Source organism: Anticarsia gemmatalis, chromosome 11, assembly GCF_050436995.1.
Source record: "Anticarsia gemmatalis isolate Benzon Research Colony breed Stoneville strain chromosome 11, ilAntGemm2 primary, whole genome shotgun sequence".
NCBI lineage: Eukaryota > Metazoa > Arthropoda > Insecta > Lepidoptera > Erebidae > Anticarsia > Anticarsia gemmatalis.
Genome location: NC_134755.1, coordinates 5,284,089 through 5,311,537, shown reverse-complemented (window position 1 = coordinate 5,311,537; position 27,449 = coordinate 5,284,089). Strand labels below are relative to the sequence as shown.

Here is a 27,449-nt window from a genome sequence, read left to right as displayed (position 1 = left end):
CAAATTCCTTGTAAATAACTTATAACTTCAGCGATTTTCTTGGCTAATAAATTTTGAACACGTAAGAACAAGTTTTCTTATTGGCGACAACAGTATTTTTTGTCTCATACATAGGCATTATCATAGACTTGTACACAAGCACAAAACAGCTAGAAGCAAATAACTTATATAACACATCAAAAAGTCACAAACATAGTCATCTATCATACTATCATCAAAGTAACTTCGAACTAACATCAGAACTGCAGGTTTATGCTTATTGGTTATAACATAAGCTATCTGGTGATCACATTTCTTGGATTATGACCGCGTAAAACTTAGTACGTATACCTTATTAAACTTACGTAGTTTCGTATGAAACGATATTCGTGTATTCAGTGATCGTAGTCGTAATAGTATTGGTATTATCAGATGGTACTAGATATTTAATGGTTGTATCTGCTATTCTATAAGTGGTACTTAGAAAATACGGCTTGCGTAACTGTTATGTTTTGTTTTTGCTTTTATTTTTCTTTTTTTGTTAATGTAATTTATTTGTTTGATGGTAACTCTGATCATTTATTTCGTTCAGGACCTTTATTACCACAGTTTAAAACCCTAATGCCAAGTTGCTATCTTAGTAAATACAGTTACAATTTAGGATTTTAGCCATTAAAAGTCTTTACTCGTAATAATAGAGTACTGTCAGACATCACAAAAAATGTTTATGACGCTTTCGAACTTTTCTTAGAATCATTATTTATATTTACTTCCGTATGTTTTGAAAGCTTTCGTCAACTTAAGGATGACAACACTTATCTCGAGAGGTCTTTTAATAAATTACGTAATAAATTGGAAGTAGGTATTCCCATAGCTACAAGAGCGAGAACGATACTCACAGAAAAACACCGAATAACAAAAAGAAAAATTATATTTAATGCGAAGCAGCCGTTTTCCATGACCTCCTTGAGCGCCAAAAAGCGTTAAGAGACCCTTTGTGAAAGCCTCCGATGTATTTTTTTTTTATTATTTTTCTTTGTCTCGAACCTTCAGAAGTACGCCTCGTCTGTTAAAATAAAATATTCGACCCGTGAAATAATTGCGGCAGTAATTTTTAGCCCTCATTTAGCAACGTTTTATTATTGCGGGAGACAAAAAATAAGTGGCTCTTCGTTAATTCGGGATAATTATTAGGCGGTCCGTTTTATGAAATGGCACGTGTAAGGAATATAATGGAAAGTAAAGAAAGAAAGCATTTTTTTGAAAAATGTTTTGCTTTCCAAATTGGCGTGATAATTAATGAGACGGAATAAAAAAACGTGGATAAAATTTACATAGGACGGCCAACCGGGGACGAAAAATATTGGATGACTCTATTTTGAATATTACAAAGGTGTTTTTTACGTATTCAATGCAAAAAAATTGGTTATTTTTTCAAGGTGTAGTTAAACACGTGAATTTTTCAGTTCTTGTACCAACTTTTTTGTTTTAGTGCGTGCAGTACGACAGTCCTTTTAACATTTTTTCCTGGGACTCAAGTATAGTTTTATTGTTTACTTGCCAAAAACATCCAGTATGATTTTGATGAATGCGCCATCTATGAACTGGCACTTGAACTATTGTCGGTTTTGAAGAGAGACTACAGTTGCATGAAAGAAAATGTTTGCTGTTGAACCCCCTCCTAGATGGCACTGACAGACACAGACTGTGGCATGCAACATTCAACGAGCCTACAAGTTAGGGAAAATCGTCAATAGATGTCGCTCATAGCCTGAAAAAAAATTGATGATTGAAAAATTTTGAGAATTTAATAAATTATGCTAGTACTTCTAAACAAATAAAAATTATCAAGCCATTCATAACCAATTATAGGTATTAGATTCAATAATAAAATATATTAAGTAACTTGATATATGTACCATAATAATGTTACAATTTATATCCAATCCTCTTTATATTCTACTATGATAGATCAGACAGCTTTGCGACATTGTCTTCGATTTTCTAATACAATAATTTTACAAAAATATTCATCACAAAAATGATCTAAGATAATCTCAAATTAATATCATTCCTATTCCCTAGTCTGGGTTGTTGAACCGCACAATGCAGTAACTTATTATTGAAATGTAGCGAGACGGACTGAAGGATATCTCAACTTTAATCGAGTTGTGCGAAGCATTATGCTTGCATTGCAATGCCTCCTAGCACACCACAATTGGATCCTTGATAGGATTACGTACTGCTCTTTGCTAAATGAAGCGTCTCTGTTCTGAATGCTTAGGTTACTGTGACCGTGTTATTACTGTTGTCTTCATTTGTAATTTACAGTAAGAAAAATACTGTAAGTAAAAAGATTAAGAGTAATGCCCAGTTTTAGATATACATTTAGTGGTAGTTTATGTATTCGATAGCCGTATTGGTTCAATTTCATCGTTTAATACGAAACCTTATTTTTGCGTCCTTTTAGGCCTTGCAACAAAAATTGCTAGACAATCAAATTTGAAAAATCTATAGATATAGGTATGTTTGTTTCTTATTCTTTGGTTTTTTAAAATTACGCGTGTGAAAGACCTTGTAAATAACGTTACGAACAACATATTAACGTTTATAAAAAGGCTACTCTTAACTCCGTCAGCGATACTAGCCAGTTTCAAAAAAGTAAAGCGCAAAAGACATACTTTATTCTCTTAAGAGCGTCGGCATGCAGTAGCTACATACATTTGGTGTAACTAACGAGTGGACACTGAACTTGTTCCCCGGAGGATCCCACAGGTCAGCTTCGTTTTAGCCCACACTTTGTGAAATTTTACTTTGTACTTAATTTCAGAAGCTCTTTGCTTTAATAGGAGCCGGGTCGAATGTTTAAGTGTAAAATAGTGCAGGATTTCTTATCCCCTTTCAGTTAAGTACCTTTGTTGCTAAGCTTGTTACTTTTTAACGCTGCCATTTATGTGTTAAGTTATTAACGGGGTCTAAATAAAAGCGTAGATAAGTACACATTTACACTCATATCCTGTTATGATAAATTGACACAAACATTAGATATTAGGAAAAAAATCATTTGAATTCTGGACTTCTAGTTTTCATACTGCATGCACCTATCGAATCTAAAACTCTGTCCTGCAAATCATAATATAATAAATAAGATATCCTAGACGAAACTGCGTTGAACAATAATGCGTATCGTCCAATTCAACAGCAAATTAAAAATAAAGAAAAATATTCTTGTACTTATACTTTTTAAAGAAAATTCCTCAACTACACCTTATTAGTAGTACAAACAGAAGTAACAGATACTTTACAGTTGTCGAGAGATCCTATTGAGAGTTGATTGGCCCTCAATACTCACAATAACAGTAATTGCAGCTCTCTGACAAAGAAAACAATGGGATTAACTTTGTTTACTTCAATATCAGTTCCTTGGAACACTTTCTTTGAGTTGTTTTTATAGTTTACATCGATTTAATCATGGTTTTGTACAAAACTATTTAGTAACTAGCCTTTGCCTTCGTGTTTTTACGATTAAGAGCAATATTTTGAATAATTAGAATATTTTTTAAGATTCAGAATTTCGGATTTTCGGTTGTCGGATTTTTTGAGATAGATAAGATTTTTACTTACCAAACTCGGACATTATTAGATTAAATCTACAGCTATTTGGTTCATTGTGCGACAATATTTTACATTTATCACAACAACAAAATAAATAGCAAAACAAAAAAATCTTATCGGCATCTTATTTCTTTGCAACTAAAGAATTCGTGTAAAAAAAATCTATAGAAAATATCAAATAAACTTTTAATATTAGAAACCGTATACAATCATGAAATTTCTTGGAAACATGTAACAACATACAAAATCGGGATTAAGTTCAACATCGTGGTATGACTACGAATATCATTTTATACTACGCGGAACCGGAATCCTGAACACACATCATGCAGTTATACAAGGATTTCCCTTAATATACTTATATGCATATAATATACACAATACCTGAATTTATGTACCTCTATGATAAAGTAATTAATGTTTAGTAATCAATAATTTGGCCGAGAAAAGAATATATGTACTTAATTATGTTTATACTTATTTATGATTCTATTATAAACGGTTAAATAGGTCTTAATGATTTAAGCGGTGTTGGAATTTAAAATGTTGAGTAAATCTCGCAGAAGGCTATACTCTCACTAATATGGTTCAAACAATTTCTTCAAAAGCTAATACTATATGCCTCCATAATTTCCATGCAAGCATTAATAATATTTCTCCTCGCTCACCTCACTTACAATGCAACACACAAAATGACATTACACAAGATTGGGTTTCCAACTAACAGCCCCCATTAAATATTACCGAGCACATATGCTTCCCTCCATAAACCAGGCGATATTTTCGAATACAACGTAAGCCGGTTGGTACACAGCGCTAAAACGAAAATGCGCTCACGTGGTCCTACGTAAACAAATTGCAATGTATGTAAACATAGGATGGTAGTGCTCGGGGCGCGCTACACCACCGCGATTTTCGTCAATCGCCTAAAACAAAGAGCCGGGGTGAATATTAAAGGGCCGGCGACACTCAAGCGAGTTTTTCATCAGGCGACGAGACACCACTGAGCCGCTTTCAAACCTTTCTTTTGAGATCCCGCGCAAGATTAGGCACTAGTTCTTATGGTGTGACCGTAGTGATGTGACTTTGTCACATCTAAGTATAGTTTGCGGTGTCGATATTAGTTTCAGTTTGAAATTACGTCTACAACATAGACTATTAGATCGACTAGCTTTTAGACTAATGCGTTTATTATGTGTATTTCAAATCGATTGTTAATTTATGCAATATTATGCTTACCACTAATCAGTTTCAAACTATCATTGTCGATCGTGGAACGTCGAAAGTCACGATCATATCATCAATACCAGAGGAGTGACATCAGTGTTTTTCGAAAATTTGGTAAAATATAGAAATTCTACTTTGACTGTCTCTGTGCTCTGAGCCGTATTATATACCAATTGCATCGATCAGGAGGTCCATACTATTTCACCACGCAACGTGCATTCTTCTAATTTCTATCAAAATATTTCATTCAGCTGTTGCAGCTCGGTAATGTGCCCGCCTGCCCGGTATATGGAAACCATTTGAAGTTTGAAATATGAAACTATCGATAATTCAATGTTCGCTTGGCCATCCCTGCCTCGTTATTGCACGTCATCACTAGTGTAGCTCGCGACGGCACTCGACACCGCGATGATTCAGCATGCTCAATCCAAAAGGCTTTTACGATTCCTCTTTCATTCTCACCCACTGAATTCGACTCTTCCCACGCAGTTTCAAACGTTTACAGTGACAAACCAACCTAGAAAATGTTAAAAAATGTCTTTTGAAATAATAGTAAAAATCATTTTTAGTATCTAAATTTTTTTAGGAACTCCAATCATAGCTTATACTATATTAACCAAATAAGTGATAAACGTACTTAAATAATTCAAAATACATAAGTACTTATAAATATAAATTTACAACTAGGTTCGTAACAAATACTCGTCCTTTTTACACAAATACATATTAGCATAGAATACATGCATTGCTGATCAATTAAAAACCAACTACAAAATTAGCTCAAAAGCAACAATTTCTTCAATATTGCCTATTTTATAAATAAATGCATTTTACGAAAATTTTATAACATATAATTTTAATTAAACCAAAATTGGGCAGACATTTTATCGAAAGTGCACTTAAATAAACTCGCACAAAGTTTAAATCGTAAAATAGTGGACGAAATGCAGTGTAGCAAAGAATAGCAGTGGTTTTGTACAAACTGACGCAAATTGGGTGAGTTGGGACCGTTTTGCAGTGCTAACTGAACTTTGTTACAACACAAAAGTTTCACACTGACCGACCAATTTAAGTTCGTGACTTACTATTGGGCAAATCCCTCTTAGTGGACCTTAAACGGTTTTTACGGTTCAGTTTGTTTAGTTCCAGAGATTTCGGGCTTTGTTTCCTTTATCGGATTTACCACGTTGAAAATCTATTGAAAATGGATGTAGATTTACCGTCTGGTTTTTAGCACTATACTGATTTAAGTCTATCAAATTGTCTATCACCTTACACCTATTTAAGATCTTGTTAAAAGTTAGGTACTTACTAGATTAACATCATACCATTTTGCTTATGCATTACCTATCTAACAGCTAGGTACTTCAAATCCAACCGTTTGTAGTCCCCAGAGTAAGATGCTCTGTAGCTTTATACGTAAACAGAAACACAAATATTTACACTCAACAAATTATGCCCACGCAAATTCCATATCAAGAAAAAATCTTAATAAATATAAACATCAATCAAGCGAGTGGTATGGGGCCAATGAAAAATGGCGATTGCCATTAAAATGTAAACGCACAATGAAACACGCGACGCTCTACGTAATTACAACGTTTAACTTGCATCAATCATCTGACGGATTTCTGTTTCGTATTTATTACTTTCTGTATTCTTGTACTGTTGAAACTGATTTTATTGTATTGTAGCTTGATAAAGGAGATCGGCAGATTTCGTACAGCTAAAAGTTTGTGTTGTTTCGTAACAGAATTTGTACCACTTATTAAGGGGACTAAGTCACTTATTTTTATTTGGGAGTATTATTTTTAGAAGTCCGGATTAATTAGAAAGTATTTGTTTATTTAAATAATAATTTTTGGTCCATGGCTTATATTTGTTGACAACTAAAGAAAAAGAAATGCGAACGGCAGGTTTATATGAAGAATTCGTACAGCTTATAAAATGTCATGTTTAGGTTTACTTTTTGTTTTTATTGGTAGCTAATATGATAGACAAGCTTATTTTAAAATTCTTATATTTTTAAAAGTTGGGAGGTAAAAGTTATGTCCATTTTTAGAAGCCCCGATAGTTCGCTAAATTGCTCACATGCTGTCAAAACCACAATTCAAAACAACAGCAAATTGGCGGATGCGTAGACGTCAGACGAAAAGTGACGTCTCATGAAAGGAGATCGGCAGATTTCGTACAGCTAAAAGTTTGTGTTGTTTCGTAACAGAATTTGTACCACTTATTAAGGGGACTAAGTCACTTATTTTTATTTGGGAGTATTATTTTTAGAAGTCCGGATTAATTAGAAAGTATTTGTTTATTTAAATAATAATTTTTGGTCCATGGCTTATATTTGTTGACAACTAAAGAAAAAGAAAATTTCATGAGACGTCACTTTTCGTCTGACGTCTACGCATCCGCCAATTTGCTGTTGTTTTGAATTGTGGTTTTGACAGCATGTGAGCAATTTAGCGAACTATCGGGGCTTCTAAAAATGGACATAACTTTTACCTCCCAACTTTTAAAAATATAAGAATTTTAAAATAAGCTTGTCTATCATATTAGCTACCAATAAAAACAAAAAATAAACCTAAACATGACATTTTATAAGCTGTACGAATTCTTCATATAAACCTGCCGTTCGCATTTTGTTAAAATAACAAGCGTCAAATATCACATTCGGTTCCAATTCGTTGCAGCAATGGTCATACGCAGTCTGCATGAGAATGATTTGGAGGTATCTACTGCTGCGGCTAAAGAGATTATATTAAGTTAATGCAATATTCTTCGTGAGTTTACAATTCGAAATATTTTTGTTATATCCAGTAATTAATTCGCTTTATATAATAATACATATATTATAATCACGTCACACGTCACAGGTCGATGCATCGTTGGGTAAACAAATAAGGTAAGATCACGTTTAATACCCGCTACTTTATAATATATATGTGTACAAGTCGCAAGAGATTAAAATCGCTTCACGTACACTACCTTTAATTACCTAATACCTATGTTAATCTAATTCTCATTTAAAACGGTTAGTGTATTTCTTATAATATCATATATCTTTGTTTTAATATAGAGTTACCTTACGCACGACATACAATTAAGCCCTTAGCTTTAACGATCGTTCAAACATTCAATAAAGTAAAATTTATTCATACTTACACAACTTTACAATAACACTATTATAAAATAAACAACGTAAAAAAACAGTAAATTTCCTTGAGAAATTACTACAGAACATACCTTAGTATAAATGGCAAACCACACGTTGAAATGTAGGTCAAACCATTGCATTGAATTAACGTAGGTGTTAGAGGTGCTGCACTAAAGAGCCTTTGACTTATGGCCTACCACGTCAAAGGAATGCACTACCTACTGTCAAGAGTGATTAATGTATGGAGCATTGATGCATTTGATGCCATGTATAGTAACTCGTCTTATAGTAATGATATACGATTAAAATCATCGCAATTAGTTATATTTTTTACATCTTTTAAGAGCACCAGCTCTAGGTTTCCAGGAAGCCTTCTCCGAACGAATTAGTCTGTGTAAAAAGATTTCCCGGTGTAAAAAGTATCCGTTGTGTTAATCCAGATTAAAGTCTGTATACCATTATCAATTATAATCCGCTTAGTACGTTTAGCGTAAAAATATGCAATCGTAGTGGATGTATCCTAGCTATGTTTAATTGAACGAAGATTCTATCGTTTTAAAGATTTTACTGTAACTGCTTTCGCAGAAGAGCTGGTCTCGTAGAGGACTTTTTGCAATCCTTTTGCAAAATTAATTTAATAAAAACTCACCACTGTAATCCGAGCAAACATTTTATTGAATATGTAATCCGATTGTAACTTTTAAACTGTAACGTTGCAAGATAATTTTATGGGGAGTGGAAGCGAACATGCATTTTTACTTGGAATGCTTGACGTTTCAGCGCAGGTTTTATTGGCCATCGTCGCAATTTGTACACACTGATTTATTATCTTTAAAAAATCAAGAAAATGAAAAGTTGAAAGGAGGAGGAGAGTATTTGATGGGTACATAAACAGCTTACTATGTATGTACTTATACAACACATAACTTAGGATTTTTTCCCCAGAAAATCATTTAGCGCGATCAAAGTCGCGGGCTCGTAAATGCAGAAAGTTCGTACTCAACAATTTAAATTCACATCCATCAAGACTTATCCAACGTATTGTAGCAAATCCTAAGCTGCACACGTAGTAGCAAAACTTGTTCTAGGCACGCAACTCAAACAGTATCACAGTCGGTATTAATGTACCGTGAAGCAGTCAAACTCCGACCTAAGTTATTCACCAGTTGGTGCAAGGGAGACATGTCTACCTTCGACAAGAACTCCTCAGAGAACGGAATCGTGATCATGAATTATGAATACCACGCGTAAGTCTTGTATAACTTGTGTTCTGTTAATATTAGCTGTGTATATTTGTATTTTGTAGGAAGTCATACTGAAATGATTGAGGTAGATGTCTACCTATTTCATTGTTTAAGACAATGGATTATTGACAGCTGGAGGTATCCGGTATCAGATTTCGGGTGGTTTGCCGGTGCTGTACACAATTAGAAGAAAATAGATTCATTAATTGCCGGCTCGAAATCGAACGCATATTTGTATTAACAGATTTTCTTTGTGAGGTACTCCGTTACTTACGTTTTATATATGAGTCAAAAATCTTTAGTAGGTATTCTTAACCATTTCGTTAGCCTGGATACCAATGAGACTAAACAGTCTTGGTTTTGTTTTGGTTTAAAATATACGGCTTTGAAAACTCAAAGCCGTAAATTTTCAACCAAAAACTTAACATTTAACCATCAAAAGGTACAAGCAGTATAATGAATAAACCGCGACAGTATACAAACACTCAAACAACGTCACGTCGAAATGAAAAGCGCTTAAATGCATCATTAAAATTAAACTGCATTTCAGGTAGTATTACCGGGGCTATTTAACGTGCACATTTGCACATCACACACATTGCATTGGAACATGACGGGCGCTTCTGTCGGACAAGCGATTTGTGAACAAAGAAGTTAGACGGCTACCTACGGTTCTTTTCAAGTATTCCTCTATTATGTGACACACGGTTGCAAAAAGTGCATGAGCTGAGACTGCATTTGTATTGTCTTTGAAACTCGTTCCTGTCTCTGAAATTTGATGATAGATTGGTAATAGAAATTGCTCCGATTTATAAAATTGCAGAAATGGAGCCATTTGAAAGTAGTTTAGTTTTCACAGCGGGTGTCATATTGCGCAAGTATTTGCTCTACAAGATAATTTGTTCAACTATAATTAGACTCAGAAATAACATTCATTCAAACCGACGATTGTCTGACGGTCATTCTGAATTCTTTCATAAATACTTCGTAGATTTTATTCTATGTAGGTCCACAATTCACACCTTAAAACAATAGCAGTATTTTACATACAAGTTTAAACGTCCGTCTGTATCCTACTGAGTGGCCGAGCGCCCGTACAAACTTCACCGCCAATTTGTTAGCACCTCACAAAGCAACCTCTTTTAATATTATTTCGAGAGCGAGCCTTCTCAAATTAAACGCTACAATATAACATTTGCGGTATTATGAAAGCTTGAAAACTGGATGCTATGCTGCGAGCATTTGATTCTACTTTTTTGTAAAGAACGCTGAGAGCCGTAATGCGTTTGTGTATTCAGTTTAACGTCGCTGATTCAATTCGTGATGTGAGTTTTTGAACTACGCTGAGAATATAGGCCAGATATACCTCTATAGTATTTGTTTAACGAGGTTTACTATCACTGTTTTGCCTGTGTAAGCCAATACTAGGTAGTTAGTTGTAGTGTTTAAGTTGCAAAACTTTAAGTCTTTAGTGCTCAGGTTAGAACTTAGCTGAATTCTCCTTAAACTAACTGGTTTTCCCCAACAAAATAGGCATAACTTTACTTACGCTTCAATGTTCTAAGGTCCGTTCTCAGGGTATTTGAAGATAGCTTCTAACTTCCCATTATAGACGGTTATTGGTGTTTATGACAGCATGAACGGGGATTTACGTGCTCCTCGAGGCGATCATTTATAATTCTCTCAGGATACTACAGAATCTACAGATAGCGAAAAATACTCTGTAACCATTATGAGTAAATAATGCTTCTACTTTTCTTTTTACTATTAATATAATGAGATAAGGTATTCTATTTCTATGTGCCTTTTTTACCAGGACTTCTTAAACACCACATTTTTAATCGCGTGAAACGACAGAAAATTGGGTTCTTTAGTAAGTCTCAGTAACAAAAACTAAGACAAAAGCGGCTAGTGAAAAATCGTTTCTATATCCAGTCTTTTGTCCGCTAACAAGTGTCTTCCGAAGTAGCTATTAAGTACTCCAGCTCTGAACAGAGTCGTCAACGAGGGCTCGTTCCTACTACTATCCAAAGGGTCGAGAGACCATGCAAGCTTTTGTGTTTTCAACATTCATTTTCCCTGAAATTATACCACTGTAAAATGCAGGAGTATTGTGGAACTTGATACGAAAATACAAGTGGCGGGTAGATGGAATAAACATGATGTAATTAGAGGTAGAATTGTTCTGTCGCGACAAAAACTGACAGTTTCTAGTGTAGTAAGCACAATGGAGGTGCTAAGTGCCGACCGACGCGACGCTGTAGTTTTGAACTCGATGAAAGCGTATCTTTTGGGATCGGTTTAATGTAGTTTGTTCTGCTATTCTTATATGCTATTTTGTTTCATCACTCACGAAATAGAAACCGTTATTTAATATAGTGAGAGTATATCGGAAAATCGATCCATTTGTTAAAGAAACCACTGCATATAAATTATACAGTGGTGACGAAACAGACACCTAACGTTGTGAGTATGTAACTGGCGAACATATTTGTAGAGATTTCGATTTTATACATTGTTTTATCAAAATTTGCTCCTATTTATCCCCGCAGCTACCATGGCAGGTATACCGGCTAAATGAAACCGCTAAAATCAAGCTGACGAAGCGCACTCAACGTGACCGCAGACGGACTAATGTTGATACAATTTAAATGTGTAGAGTAATATCAGGCTTCAATAATACTCGCACCATTAACTCCTGCGGGATAGGCAAAGTTAGCTTGTACGCATCTACAAAAACTACATGCATTCGAATAACCACTTTCTCTTGTATGACATACAGTTCATTTTTATTGGACACATCCTTTTTGTATCAAGTGTAGTACTCATCCAGAATATCATAACAACCTTTGGCTTTGTCATTAATATTCACCGCTGTAGGCTTTAAAATAGGGTCCAAAATCGTATGCGAGATTTACACAATATACCAAAACAATTTATTCTATTTCATGCGAGTACAAATTGCCGACAGTTAGGTTAACTGTTGCTCGCAGTGCTTTCTATCTCTGCTATTGTGTTTCCCTCTGATTTATTACAAAGCATATTAAAGCAAAAAATCTCAGATGTGAATTTATGAAACGCCAAAATTACTAGAGCATAATACATCATTCAGGACGAAACTTGTCAATATTTATTTTATTTGATTTATTAAACTGAATTGAGGTAAAATGAGTGTACCTTATATCTAAGTAGCTTATTATTTAAGTATGACTTCAAGTTAGATGCTTAACAGATTTTAACTCATGATTTCTTGATAGTCGACATGACGTAGAAAAATAAAAAATCGCCGCTCTCTATCATTTTGTGTCATGTCTGTCAATACATGTAATTTATCTCTTTATAACCATGGTCTATTGTTTAAAAATCAGTTCGACTCAACTTACAAAAACCCCTTTACATTTTATACTCAACTGAGATAAAATTGCTGAGTCTCTCAAACCTAAAAACTATCGGAACATGTATAAATCACTTGGCAAAACGCATCGATTGCGGCAACGTTCCGTAACACAAAGCTCCGTTGCTTTCAACTGTAATACACGAACAAGTACAATACACGGTCGAATAAACATTCATCAATGTTTGCATCCATTAATACCGGCACTACAACTCAGGATTCATCCTACGAATCGCATTCTACTAAACTGAGATTGTTCCCTCAGGGGTAAACATCGTATTGGCTGGTATATCCTTGCATGCGTCTTCTACGTTTTGATTACAGAAGATGTATCGATTTTTGTACTAGCTTACCTTGTAATTCCGTGCCTGAAAGTAAATCAACTCATTTTTTTTTTTTTTAAAGATGAAAAAACAAACCTTTTGAACTCCAAGTATCTGAACAAAAATGAAAAAATTCCACCAGAAAATTCTTCAAAAGTTTCTGTGAGTTGTTTGTTTCTGCAGATAAAAGTTTATATAAGTACAGCTATTAAAGGGCACGTAAATCTTTGAGAACTAAAGATAGCAAGTTAAATACATAACTGGCATTAAACTTGAAATTGACGACGTTTTCATTACCCTGTATCAATTCAAAAGTATCAATCAACATTTTATGCCGCGATATCCCGTTTATTGCATCGCTGGCCGTTGTGAACCAATAAAACGGCCTATTTTATGTTGAAATTTTATGAGCAATATTTTATAAAAATAAATAAAATACACAAGAAAAATTTATTCTCACGTAAATAGTGTTTATGGGCTTATTTAAAAATACTATTTATTGCTTTAATGGCTAATGGGAACGACTCATTTTCGTTAAAAAGAAATCGATTTTTGGGTCAATTACGAAAAAATTTCCTGTTTACTACTGGTACATTTTCATAATTACTGATTCACCTAGTGAAAAATAACGTGCAAAAATTCTAGCACAAAATATGATATTGGAAAGGAAGTAGAATTTTTTATGCATCATGTGACTTGCATTCATTTACATTAACGTGCCTAGCTTGCTAATGTTTATGGTTTGAAGTCACTCGATGCATTTTTAAACTAGTTTGTTTTCGTTAAATATGATTGGTTTAAGTAAGAAAGTAGGTAGGACAATGTAAAGACAAAATGTTAAAAATGAATACAAAACTTACAAAAACTAAAAAATCCATCAAACAAACATACAAACAAATAACGCCTTTTGCGTAGGTTATAGACCAAAGAACCAAACCAAATTATCCCATATTTTTCCATAGAACAGTTGTTTAAAACCAGTACACCTTGCTTAATCTACTAGAGCTCATACACAGTATACGTAAACATGCTAAACAATCGCACGCTGATAGGTGAAACCATTCAAAAAGCCATGTTGTACGGCACGTGAGGTTGCGCACGATGGGCTAAGTTTAATTGAAGTCGGTGTGCCGCAACGCACCACTCAACCGTTTACCTACTAAGTGTTGAGGTAATGCTGACAGTATGTACATGTATATACTTTGTGTACGTCTTTAACTAGTTAACAATGCAAATCTGAGACGGGTTTAGTGAACTATGCAATTTGAAGACGTAAAACTACTAACTAAAGAGATTTTAAAGATGGTTGTTCTTCTCTTAGTCGAATTTGACAGATATTAAACGTAAATAATACTGCATTATTGTCAATTCGGAAATGTTTTTGTTTTTCTGCGAATAAAATAACGATAGTTACCAATGCCCAATTACGGCATTTTTCGGAGAAAGAAATCGTCGAAATATTTGCAAACAAATAACGAAGTCATCATCTTTGTAACTTTATATTTATTCTGCCAGTTCCAATTGATTTAAATACGTAACGTGTAAAAAATATAATAATCTTAGAGTATTTAATTATTGATATGTTCTGTCCTGAAACGTAATACACTTAGTACTTTCAGATAGTTAACCTTAACTCAAGGATAGGCGTAACGGTTCACATTAGTCTTTTAAAGATCTTTTAGCTCTAAAGATATTTTACCTACAAGTGATTGAATGATAGTTGAGTGATATTTCATGAAACTGTTATTTTATACAATTTTACTTTTAGTCCTTTATTCGTAACCACCCTGTATATTAAGGCTGCTCTAACGACTTAAACCTCTAGATAAACGTCGTTTAACCAATTCGATCGATAAAGTGACGGCAAATGAATTAAAAATCTGTCAATAAGTTAACCGATACTTATTTGGAATTGGTGAGATCGCCCATACATCTTGCAATAATTAATTTCTAGTAGCAACTGACAAAAAAGAGTTGTCATCAAACAATAACACTGTCTAAACCTTTATTAACTTCAGCGATTTGTAAATGAGTTGTTTAAAGCAAATAATTTTATGTTGAAAATTATACAAACGGGAAAAATTCATCATGCGTTTCACGTTTGGTTAAATTGTCGACCACAGACCAATGTTTTGTGTGTTGGGGAAATAATTTCGACAATCAGTGAATGTTATTGGTTTGATTTGGGTTAAATTACGGAATACGTCGCATTTTTGTTAAACCTAAAATGAATATTTGTTTATATTAATGCGATTTCTATTTCATTGCCGGTATTTTACTATTCGGGGAGTTACGGGGTTAGAAAAAGCAGGAAATGATAACTATCGGCAATAACAAAAGTGTAGGAATAGGCCTATACATCTGAATAATTTGTACAAGTTGTCAATAATGTTTCCTTACATTAAGTATGCATTATCATCGCAACAATTTTTCTACCACAAAAGTATAAAAATAGATATTTCTATGTATTTTTTCAAGCTAAAAGTATTTTGATAAAGGTATAGCCCATGAGACTGATCTTCAACTCTTCCAATTCATCAACGGCTATGCGAAGAGTCCCTTCAATGTAGAACGAGTAATCCCGCAAAGTGGGACCCTACAATCACATTTATTTTTGCATCAACGAGATGTTGACTTTTTATTTTATTTCAGTCTACACTGTAGCCTTTACTTAATAGATCGTTTTATCAAGTGCACTTATTTATCTACTTGTTATGAGTCGTATCGTAATAAGGGCATTTTTTTATTTTGTTTGAGAAATTTTATATTTTATATAATCTTACGAAATTAAGATTTAAATACGAGCAATTGGCTCTTGTATGTTGAAGCTGTTTATAAATACGTTTAAGGAATAGTAAATACTCCCTTACATAACGAATTCTATGTGGATATTTTTGTTTCAAAAGTATTACAGATGTAAAAAACTTTAACCGAAAATCTGAAAGACAAAAAAATTTTACTTGGTTTACCAAAATTCGAGAACAAGATCCAAAACATGTTTTTTTGTACCCCAGCCTCATAACTTTGGAAATTCAATTGAGCGCCGTGCCAAAAGCGTGTGAATCTTCTTACTATGCGAGATCAAATTAACAGTGGTGATAAAGGCGAGGCCATACCAGCCTGTTACACCGCGAAGCACGAGGCATTCCTTTGTGTCGCGACACAAAGAACAAGTCAGCTTTATTGAAACTGCTGCTAGATAAACGGCTGCCTTTATAATTTTCTTACCGTTGCCTTTGAAGTAAGTTTGTTTACAATTATTTTGTTTTTTACTTTGTTTGTTGAAGAGAAATGGAATTTTAACTGTAATACGCTGTTATTGCATTGAAAGAAACCCTTTAAATAAAATAGTAGATATTATATGAGATATTGAAACACTGGCGCGTAGCACAGATAAGCTGTAAAGCCGCGTAGCATAAACGTATGGGCCTTGCACGTAGTAACGGCGCGCAGAGAGCCACATATTCAGCCGCTACAATACGAAACACTACACATATGAATATCAAAAATATAAATACAAAAAACATCACTGGTAAACTTAAATCTGGGATGCGAAGGCTGCTGTACAATAAAGTATTAAAAAAAAGCAATGAGGAATACAGTTACGTCACAGCATTAAGTAAGTCGTCCATTTTCCAAAATCTTTCTACATAATCGTTTACTATCAACGGTTTTTAAGTAGGAAACACAGATTCCGTATATACTGGCATGTATAATCCCATCAATAAATGTAGAACAACACGAAATCAACACAATAGGTTTCAATCAAAACACATGTACGGTCAATCCGGAGAGCACAAAGGTCGCATACGTTTATGTTATTAGTCGTTGATTACATTATACATTCATCGGAAGCCAGATTTACGTAAACAGCTTATTATGCGGTACCTCGCCCGAAATTGCATAGCACCATTCAAATACAGCGGGCCCCTGTGATATTCACGATTTAATTTACGCCCAAAACTCAGTTTCGGGCTTTATTTTTTGAACGTGTTTACGTGAAAAAGGTTTTAATCAATTTACATTATTAAAAATGTTAGGACGCATTATTAAAGTATGGTCGTGACATGAATTCGTGATCAGATTACACGATCCTATCAGGAAGTTGATTAATACAAATTAGGTGAAAGTTAACAGAGTATAGACTACGTGAAACGCTATTTTTTGTCCAAAATCCGTATACACGAAATCCAACAGCCAGCGCATAATTAATTTCATGTTATTTTGCAAACTGCACTTGAGTCTTATTGATAAAATATTACTCAAGGACTATTTTAGCAAGGTATGTTTAACAACTCGTTGGCAGTATCTAAATATAAAGGTAGATACAAAGGGATTTTATAGCTCAAAAGTACGTAAGAAACAAAGTCGGAAACGACATTCTCCAATCTTTCTACCCACATCAGTAACAATCGTGGTATTACTTACAATCTGCGTTTTATCGCTACGTAATAAATATAATATTTTATATCTATATTTTCAATTTAATCCATAAAATTTGATAAAGTACAACGCTCAGCTGCACTCCCCACGTCCATTAATCATTGGGCAATCTAACGACCACACAAATGTTTTGAATAAATGAATTCATATGAAATAGAGTACCAAACTATTTCGTATAGTGTTTATCTATGGTGCATGTAAAATAATACTTTGTTGACAAAGCTCGTCCCGTCTCAATGTAAATAATATATTTTTAGTGTTCACCTGTGACGTGATAAGTGGCGCCCTCTGTCTCGATATTGGTTCAGGACGTTCAACTCGGCACTCATTGGTCAGTAAGTGAGAAAAATATGAAAACTTTGGCGTTGACGATCGTATCATTCCTGTTAATAGTCTTCCAACAACTTGACTAATTATTCTACCATCCATAGGCTAGCAGAAGAATTCTATAAAAAAATACATAAATAGATAGATTCTCGCGTATTGGTTGAATATTGTGGAGTAAAGAGTATGCCATCAAAACATTCTGTAAAAACCTCAAGTCTCGCCGTAAAAAGTTGTGAGATCTATATAATACCAAGTCGATTAATCTATTTAGTCTCTACTTAAAAGACCTTCTGTCTTAAGTTATTACGTATGTTATTATCATGCCAATTTAAAAAAAAATACCTCTAAAACAAATAGACCGACCTGGCCATCGCATGATTTAATTATTAGTATGTATAACACTAATCAGCACGACGAGAAGTTAATGCTCTTGAAATGTTAATGGCGAATTTGTGTTTTCTTGCGATGACCAAGTCGATCTATTTGTTTTAAAGGTATTTTTTTTTAATTGGCATGATAATAACATACGTAATAACTTAAGACAGAAGGTCCTTTAAGTAGAGACTAAATAGATTAATCGACTTGGTATTATATAGATCTCACAACTTTTTACGGCGAGACTTGAGGTTTTTACAGAATGTTTTGATGGCATCTCACTTCTTTTTGTAGAGCGAACATAAGTCCAATTTGTATGGAAAGACGTTTTTTTTCATAATTCAATATATTTTCCTATGGGAATGTTGTTCAGTTTCATGGGCTAAACACCCTTACCCACCCTATATCCCCTCCCGTTATCCCTCATATAGTAGGTACCTATTTACACCTATTTATTTTATTTTCTACAGTAATAATAATTCATTAACTGCAAATGTAACCTTGTAATCTTATACATTTATATGGGATTACAAAGTTATTGTTGCAGTTTGTGTATTTAGAAAACTGGACCGAAATTAGAAAATATTACATTTTTCCCATGATTAAGACACTAAACCCTATTTGTATTCTAAATTTTAAGCGTCTAAGTCTGCTAGAAGTACCTTAGACTTTTGATGATCGGTGAGTCAGTGAGTCAGTGAATCAGTGAGTGACAAAATTCAAAATTTTAACAAGTTGTCATTCTTAAACTACTCGTTCAAATTGACTGAAATTTTAAATATACCGTGTTTATACAATGACTAATTAGTTGCTGAAAATCCAGGCTTCTTGTTTAATCCACAACGAAATTATAGGGGTGTCAAAAATAGCCCGAATTGCTTCGAGAAAAGGATGTTACGGCCGTGCCACTTTTTTTTTGCTCGACTTGCGGGGGCACTTCCGTGCCCCCAGATTTGCTTGCATTCAATCGTAGAATTTATCATAAATTATCCGTTTCTATCTAACAGAACATGAAGAAAGAAACAATGCTAAACGACTAAGCCTTCGAACGGTTCTACAAGAACAAAAAAGTCGCCTTGCAGCATACAATACGATTTCCATTGATATCCTATAAAACATAAAAGAAACTATATTCCAGCATTTATGTATCAAAAGGAGTTAAAATAACAAAGTCTGGTCCAATTTAAAAGTGCAGGCAGCAGTGGTAGAGGCAGAGCTTCAACTTGAATTTATTGGTGCCGAGAATTTTCCTTTGAACTCGGTAACGATCTCCTCGGATATATTTTTGCATAATTTTCTTATCTTTTTTATGTCAAATATGAAGATATTATTTTGCATTTCGGGATACTTAAGCTAACGGACTTTTTTGATTATGAATAAGATAATAATCTTCTGAAGAAACGAAGAGATATGCATAAGATTCTTAGAAGAAAAAATCTAATACTTTTCACAACTTTTATTATTCATTATACTCTACCAGTAATCTACGTAGTATTCGCCTACCAAATGGTCTACGGTTACGAAGAAGAAAGACTTTCAAACTGAAGTCTGTATTGCTGTAACGCTAAAGGAAAACATCGTAAGAATATCTTGGATAGCTGAGAGATCTATAGACCAAAAAGGAATGTAATATACCCAAATTAACGCCCGGTGAGCTTGTCTCTTAAACTAGGAGGAGAGCCAAGCAGTAGGACAGATGTGTGCTAGATTTACATAAACCTAATCTGTAATAATTAACTAATACCCAATTCACAGAAGCTTTAATTTTGAAACTTTGTCCCTACAGACGTCAACGACTTTTAAACAGTTTAAGTTTTTAATTACCGCTATAACTATCATAGTTTTATTATAATTAATATCGGCTAGTGTTCAGAATTTACTGTTCAAAATTAAAGAAGACATTTTAATTGTCAATTAATTTTAATTACCAACATATTACAATGGTAATTTTGCGGTCGCCATTTTCAGCCACAAACATTTTTAATTATGTTTATCCAACGCTTTATTACAATGGAATTAATGTTTAATTAAATTACGAGCAAAATTTTATGTTTTAATAACAGTCTCGGTGACGGCTTTATTCTCTGAGTTTGGTTTTAAAATCATTGTTAATCTTTTATTGCGTTTTATTAAATAAATTGAATGATTGACTATTTTGTTCATGGAAATAAGGCACGAATTGAACTGTCTGTATCGATTCATATCATTTTCATATCGTTTAGATATAAATAGTTAATTCCGAGGAAAATATACCAGGAAATGTTTGGTGCCCCCGCGGTCATGCAACAAATACATTAGCTATGTATTAGTAAACAAAATTAAATCGATTATGATAGATGACATTAAAGTCATTACTTATATGTTCAAATAAATATTGTAATCCTTTACATATTATCAAAATAGGAGCTTAAAATAATATTGCAATACAAATAATGTACCAATTGTATTGATCAAATAACTTGCGCAATCTAATATTCTCCAGTTTAAATATTCATCCTGTGATTTCTAATTGCAGCGAAAGGCTACAAAATGTATGCAGTCGTCGTCACGGGCTCGTTCATTGATCCCGGCGAGAAGAGAATATCAGTATTGCTATCATTGTACGGTGCATCGCTAAAACTGGCTTAAATCAATCGATTAGTTACTGCAATTAACCAAAGATTTATTTAAAACTTATATATTTTTTCTAATATCATAATTATGTGAAACACAATTATTATCATAATGGAAGTTAAAACTTTTAACGTAAAAATCACGAGAATAAGTTTTAGTCATCAAAATATGTATATCAAGCCAAAAACAAATTGCGAATTTCATTCTTTCTCTGCCGTAATGAGACCAAATATCTGTCTGAAATAACTTTACAGCGAGGATGTTAAAATTAATTTATTATTCCTGTATGGTACTACGGCAGCTCTACGTTCGTAGCCTCTCGTAGCTTCTCACGCGGCGTAGCAACAGTTGCATTCGGTACGTGCTACGAAACGGGCGTACACCAACGGAATACGAAATTCTACGAAAGTTGCAGATTAAAATGTGACCTACTTTAAATCGTAGTTAAAAATACTTCGTAAAAGTTCGCGAATAGATCTAAAGTTCAACGAACTCTAGTTATGGAGGCTTTTTCAATATCTGTCGTGATGAACAAGTGAAATATGAGGAATCTGCCTGTGTTTTGTTATTTTATTTTTGCTTACATAAAAGGTAAAAGTATACTACAGATCATAAAGTGTTATACGACTTATGAGTCCGTGTATATGTTTTATGATAAAAAATATAGGCTTATAGAAATATTTTCCTTCATAATGGATTATTTAGCAAGCACTACAAATGCAGACAAAATAACACTGTATTTAACTGTATTATCAATTCAGTCATCTGTGATGTATTCTCTTTTGTAATAAGTAGGTCTATTGCATTTTATGAGTTCGTTAATTCTTACTATCGACGAGTGGGTGCAATTAATTTTCTTTCAACAGTACGTTACAGTAACTATTTGAACCCTATGCAATTTAAATCACGTAATGTCCTCGCATGCATTCCAATGTATATTTTTACTTTACTTTTGGTCGTGCATGGATTTTGATGGTTCCATTTAATATAAATAATAATCTATCACTCAATATTATTAACGATGTCGCCCGTCCGTCTATCTGTTCTCGGCAAAAAAAACATGCGGCTTTTACCAATAGACAGAGCGATTTCCGAGAAAGATTTTATCATTCGTTAAGGTTACTTCGGTGTAACCCGGGGCAGGCCGCTAGCCTCTTATAAAATAAATTCGAATATGCGGTTCTTAAGATTATTTTCTATACAAAGCAAAGGCATTGTTAATACGGTTATTATTTATTCTATCCTTTGTTACGTTAGCTATAGTAAAACCTGAGACATTCACTGTACCTCGCTAGGGATTCAACGTAATCAACTTACATACCTGTTGTTTGCGATGTGCTAGTAAATGTTTTTTATATGCTTCGAGTTCGTGGTTATCTGCGAGTGTAAAAAATATATTTCGTATGAGCTCGCCTTATTATACGGTGCTGGAAATAAAGTCCGCTGTTTTGTGCGGCTTTTTAGATTTGCAACACAGAGGTATAATAATATGAAAGAAATCTTATTGGTATTTTTAAATAAGAACAATATTTCGCAGATTTTATAACCCTTGCGCTCGGTTCTTGTATCGTTAGTAAATGCGTACAGTTACTTATGTATTAAATTATAGTAACCGGAGTTCAACCTTAGGTTTGGAAGGAATACGAAGCGTTGTGTAAAATCGTATTTAGACATTATTGTCCCTAAGTACTAGGTTATTCAAATGTATAGCGGCCAGTCTGTTGTCCTTATTAAGCGACACTTTTCCTACTGGATTATTGTATACAGGTAATATTGTTAAGATTACAATTTTAACAAATAGTTTTATTGACAGTTTGCATATGTCTCCGCGTGGTCGGCATAGCAGTTCCTAACTTAAAGCAGCGAGGAGAATCAGCCACGTTGACTTGCGACTATGACCTGGAGGGAGGCAGGTTGTACTCAGTGAAATGGTACAGGGATAATGAGGAATTCTACAGATACATGCCTAAACTGAGGCCGCCGCAGCATGCACATAAGTTGGATGGAGTTAAAGTTGATGTGAGTCCTATATCTCTACTAATTTAGCGACTATATAATTATAATAATATGAGTACAAACATAAGCATTTCAGTGAAATGTCCCACAAATTACTGTACTTTCAGAAATGGCTGTTATTTCTCGTGGTGACAAATAAGGCATGATAGTGACGACTACTCTTTTTTAATCTTCCTTATTTATTACAACCATTAACCGTTTAAGAATGGGTCACACATTGTAAAATTATACTTAACTAAAGTCTTTTAATTTATTATGTATTTAATGTACCTACCCAGTTGGAAAAGTCCACGGCGAGACGCGTGCACCTCAGGGAGTTGACGTTGAAGTCGCGAGGGTTATACCGGTGTGAGGTGTCCGAAGAGGCGCCTTCCTTCCATTCCGCACAGGCCGAAGCTTTCATGGAAGTTTATTGTAAGTCTATAAACAGTATCTTTAATCTACCACAACACTATTTGCTTTTCTAATTTATGGGGCCTGAGGTTTACTACTCAATACTAAATTACTCTATGTATTACCTCGATACAAACTCGTATACCTAATTTATGCCGATTATACTAAGCAATCGTGAATTTAAGATCACCAAGGTTCACTGACGTAAAAAATATTGACCTGCGATTGGACCAAATTCCATTCAACCAAATTGAAACACAACGTTACGACTGGAAACGTCACATCTTATTATTCACCTGCGATAAAGTAATTCTCGTAAAACGATTCTTTAATGGGCGTTGACACAGGACCCCTTTTGGTTTCCCGTTAAAATGTTTACATAAAATCCTTAACACCTATCCAAATAAGGTTTGCTTACAAAAACAAAGAGCACCCACAGTCCAATTTGAAGGATTCTTTATTCTAATGGTGCTAAGTATGTTTCTAGGGGTGAAACAGATTGATGTAGATACGCAGATACTGTTTTACATTTAATTACACATAGACTACCTACGGAATTATTTCACGAAGTTTCAAGACATAAATAAATAATGACTTTTAAAATGCCTATCAGGCGTGATATTGTGTAAGTATGTTGTTAAATAATATTTTAATTGTTTATATTTCAGACTTTCCTCGAGAAACTCCACGCATCACGGGTCACGAACGTGCTTATCAAATGGCAGAGCCTTTGGACGTAAACTGCTCTTCAGCCAAGTCTTTTCCTGCGCCAGATCTGCAATGGCTTATTGATGGGCAAAAGGTATATCGTGTTATCTTTAAACTTATATTTGTTAACAAATGGTATGAATAAGTATTAGGTGCTCATTTACGTAGTTGACGAATTTCATACGATTTATGAATGAGTAGAAGTACCTACCTAAGTAGTGGTAATTAATGAGAGACGAAACCCAAATATATTTATATATTAACCAATAGATAAATCTGAAATTCGATCATTTATGAAGCGATGTGAGAATAACGTGCGAGTTAAAATAAAAAGCAATATTAGGAAATTGTAACCAACACAGAACAACTCTTGATATGGTTTTTTTATCGCCTCTTATGACGCCCGTGGGAAATCGAATGGTTTATTTGCAGCTGAGACCATAAACCCCCATATATTTACCCTGAAACCGTACCATTATTCATTATATGGCATTGGCGGCTATTCTTATTATGAAAATGATTGTGATAGTCTTTCACAATAACTATTATGAAGATGGGCATAGCACCTTGTTCACAAGCTCTTCTACTTTTGCCTTTTGGTGAAAATGCCGGAGGCGACGTGACGCTTTGATGGCTTTATTTACTTAAAATACATTTTTGGAACCCTTTGTCCTTAACCTTTTCACCGCCACGGACGTTAAGAGACGTAAAATTGAAAATCGCTCACGACGCCATCGACGTGATAGCACGTCAAAAATATCACTTTTTTATAGTTCAAAACAAACATACAACAATACGTTTCAAGTGTTTTCTTTCTCCTGTTATTATTACCTAAACATATTTATTACATTATTACACAAAGACATATAATAATTAGACAGTTGTACCTGAAAAAAAAACAAAGTAAATCATCATGCAAAATGTATAAATTTAGCCCGCAAATCCACGCCACAGACGTGAAGACGCGTCAACTAGTGATGTGCAAGGAAAAGGACTACAATCTAAACACTTTATGCAATATTTCGAAAACAAATTGAAATACTTCACTCCTTTCTGAAAAAAAAAATTTTTGTCTGATATGTTTTAAATTAGATTCAATACAAACCTAAATATGTAATAAAACTACCATATCTAGTGATAAACTCATGACTAAATAAGTGCAAATCGATCATTTTGTGGCAACTCTCGCGCATCTCTATTAGCGGAATCCCTTACAGTGCTTCGTACGCCACTGACGGAATCAGACGGCGCGCTCTGACGTCACCCGCGCTGCTGGACACTCGTAGTGTTGTTGCAATACGTTATTAATAATAGGTACATAAATTCTTGTGTATAATAAATTTTTCGTACACCATCTGCGCCACAAAAATGTCTTCAAGTCAAATGACGACAGAAGAGCTGTTGAGAGTGTTAGAAGGTGTAGAAGATGATGTTACATATTCTGAAGCAGAATCTTTAAGGAGTGACGATTTAGAGGTAAGTTATTGTTTGAATACATTAAACAAACAATAAAGGTATTATTAATGTTGTAGGACTAACAAAAAAACACAGTTATCATGCCAATACGTACTATCTATGTTTATTGTACCTTTTAGGTATAGTTACTACTTTTGTCGTTATTCAATATTAGAAATATGTTATCACTACATAGTATATTTGTATGCTTAAATCTTTAAAACTACGCAACAGATATTGATGCGTTTTTTTAATAGATAGAATGATTAAAAAGGAATGTTTTATGTATAATATTACATTCAAGAAATAGTGGAGAAATATTGTTATTAAATACCCGTGCTAAGCAGGAGCGGGTACGAAAATTACGAAATACGATAATAATAATATTACGAAAATTTTATTTCTACATTTATTAAAATCGTAAGATACGAGTACGAAACAATTGTGCAAAATTGAGTATTGATTATAATTTAACGTATTCAGATGAATGATTAAACGTAACGATATATTATACTTCACTCCGACTTGCCACACTGGTACATCTCTAATATAAGGCGGCAAAATTTGAAATCGCAGCGCTGACCACGCCACTGGCGTTTCTTAACGTCAAAAGGTGTCGTCACAACTGGGATTAGTGCTGTGACTTTTTGAATAAAATATTTGAATTAAGTACTTTTTTTATGCAAATTGTTCGTGTATATCATTGTTATTTTTGGGTAATGAGTACTGAGTAGTGTAAAGTTGACACATGGGAGAAATTCAATAAAATTTTGTGGTACTTTTATGCAATTTTTACTCATAATATAAGAACACGTAAAATTAATCGAAGTTTTATCGATATACACTTTTCCCGTGACTATTATTTTGTAGGTATAAACGAAGGAATTTATTGCTTGGCGTGGGGAACACCGATTTTCAATATTACTCTGGCGGTGAAAAGGTTAACAAAGTGCTCGTTGGCTAAAGCAACTGCAATCCAGGTTCGATTCCCCGCCGTCGTTATGTGACTTTATCAGCGATTCATAGTTCATCACTTTGTGGACAACTATGTCAACATGACAACTATGGATATACGATGAATTAATTTATTTTATTGTTTCAGATAACAGACAGGTCATGGCTGATCGCGTATGGAGCGAAGCCTGCGCCTCAAGGATTATTAGTGTCCACTCTTGGGCTCAGAGCTCCGACTAAACAACGCATGAGGTTGAAATGCGTCGCCACTATTGGAACACACAGACGGGAACGTACAGTTACTATAGGTAATTTAATACAGTCAAAACATAATATTATATTTAACAAACAAATATAGATAACAGCTGCTTACATCATTCAATCGTAATTGTTACGTGCAACTAAGAAAATCCGTAAGCGTATCAATAACTGAAAGACAAAAAGAGCCTTTTATACGCAGTTACGCTTCTTTAGTCTTAAGGCGTAATATCACACGACGGCCGTAACATTCTCCCATGATTTAAAGAGTAAAGCAACAAAATAATGTGTGATAAATCCATAGCACTTTATATGATTTATCGAGTAATAAAATATCACCGAGAAACGGGCAGTATATTGTAAAATGAAAAATAAGCCTTCCCTTGGGAACAGAGGCGCGTCACGCCATCTATATTACTTACCGTAAACAACATACAGTACGGCAAGCAGATAGCGGATGGTTTAAGAAGTACAGGACTGTGGTTCCTTTTTTTTTAACCTATAATTTTGTATTGAGTATTTGGGTATTAACAACTAAGTTAGCTACACTAGCCAAATAACTCGATGGATATCACACTCCAAAATGTACAGAAAACGATATCTTTTTTTTTTTCTTAAAAAGACAACTCGCGCACTAAGAATTGCTCTTGTGTCGCGGGGACTTTTACAAACATACAAGCAACGGACACAAAGCACAACCAGACCCGAAACAATTATTTGTGGATCGCACAAATAGTTGTCCCGTGTGGGAACCGAACCCACGACCTCCCGGCGCAATGGGTGCAGCGTGGTGACCTAAACCACTGCGCCACGGAGGCAGTCTATCTTCAAATTTTTTATGTCGATTTTTTATCTGTTTCAGAAATAAACTCTTCAAGCTGGAAGAACCCATTCAGTTTACTATTAGTGATAACAATGAACATTGTTTGTGTTAAGATATCGTGATAGTTCTTAATGTTATCTGCTCA

The 27,449-nt window shown here is 34.2% G+C and overlaps 1 protein-coding gene across 1 annotated transcript; it reads left to right on the top strand.

Moving 5' to 3' along the window:
- The first annotated feature begins 21,067 nt into the window (after window positions 1–21,067).
- On the top strand, window positions 21,068–27,442 carry LOC142976717 (uncharacterized). The gene is made up of 6 exons (XM_076120233.1): window positions 21,068–21,288; window positions 22,511–22,716; window positions 22,992–23,127; window positions 23,775–23,908; window positions 26,372–26,531; window positions 27,344–27,442. Exons 1-6 carry the CDS (start codon window positions 21,240–21,242, stop codon window positions 27,424–27,426), a joined length of 768 nt encoding a protein of 255 aa, XP_075976348.1. The 5' UTR covers window positions 21,068–21,239; the 3' UTR covers window positions 27,427–27,442.
- Window positions 27,443–27,449: the final 7 nt, after the last annotated feature.

Bases quoted from the DNA above. Each gene is read 5' to 3' on its own strand.
- LOC142976717 (XM_076120233.1), top strand. From the start codon at position 21,240: ATGAGGAATCTGCCTGTGTTTTGTTATTTTATTTTTGCTTACATAAAA. The intron at 22,717-22,991 runs GTGAGTCCTATA...GTACCTACCCAG, and splicing joins TGGATGGAGTTAAAGTTGAT to TTGGAAAAGTCCACGGCGAG. The intron at 23,128-23,774 runs GTAAGTCTATAA...TTTATATTTCAG, and splicing joins AGCTTTCATGGAAGTTTATT to ACTTTCCTCGAGAAACTCCA.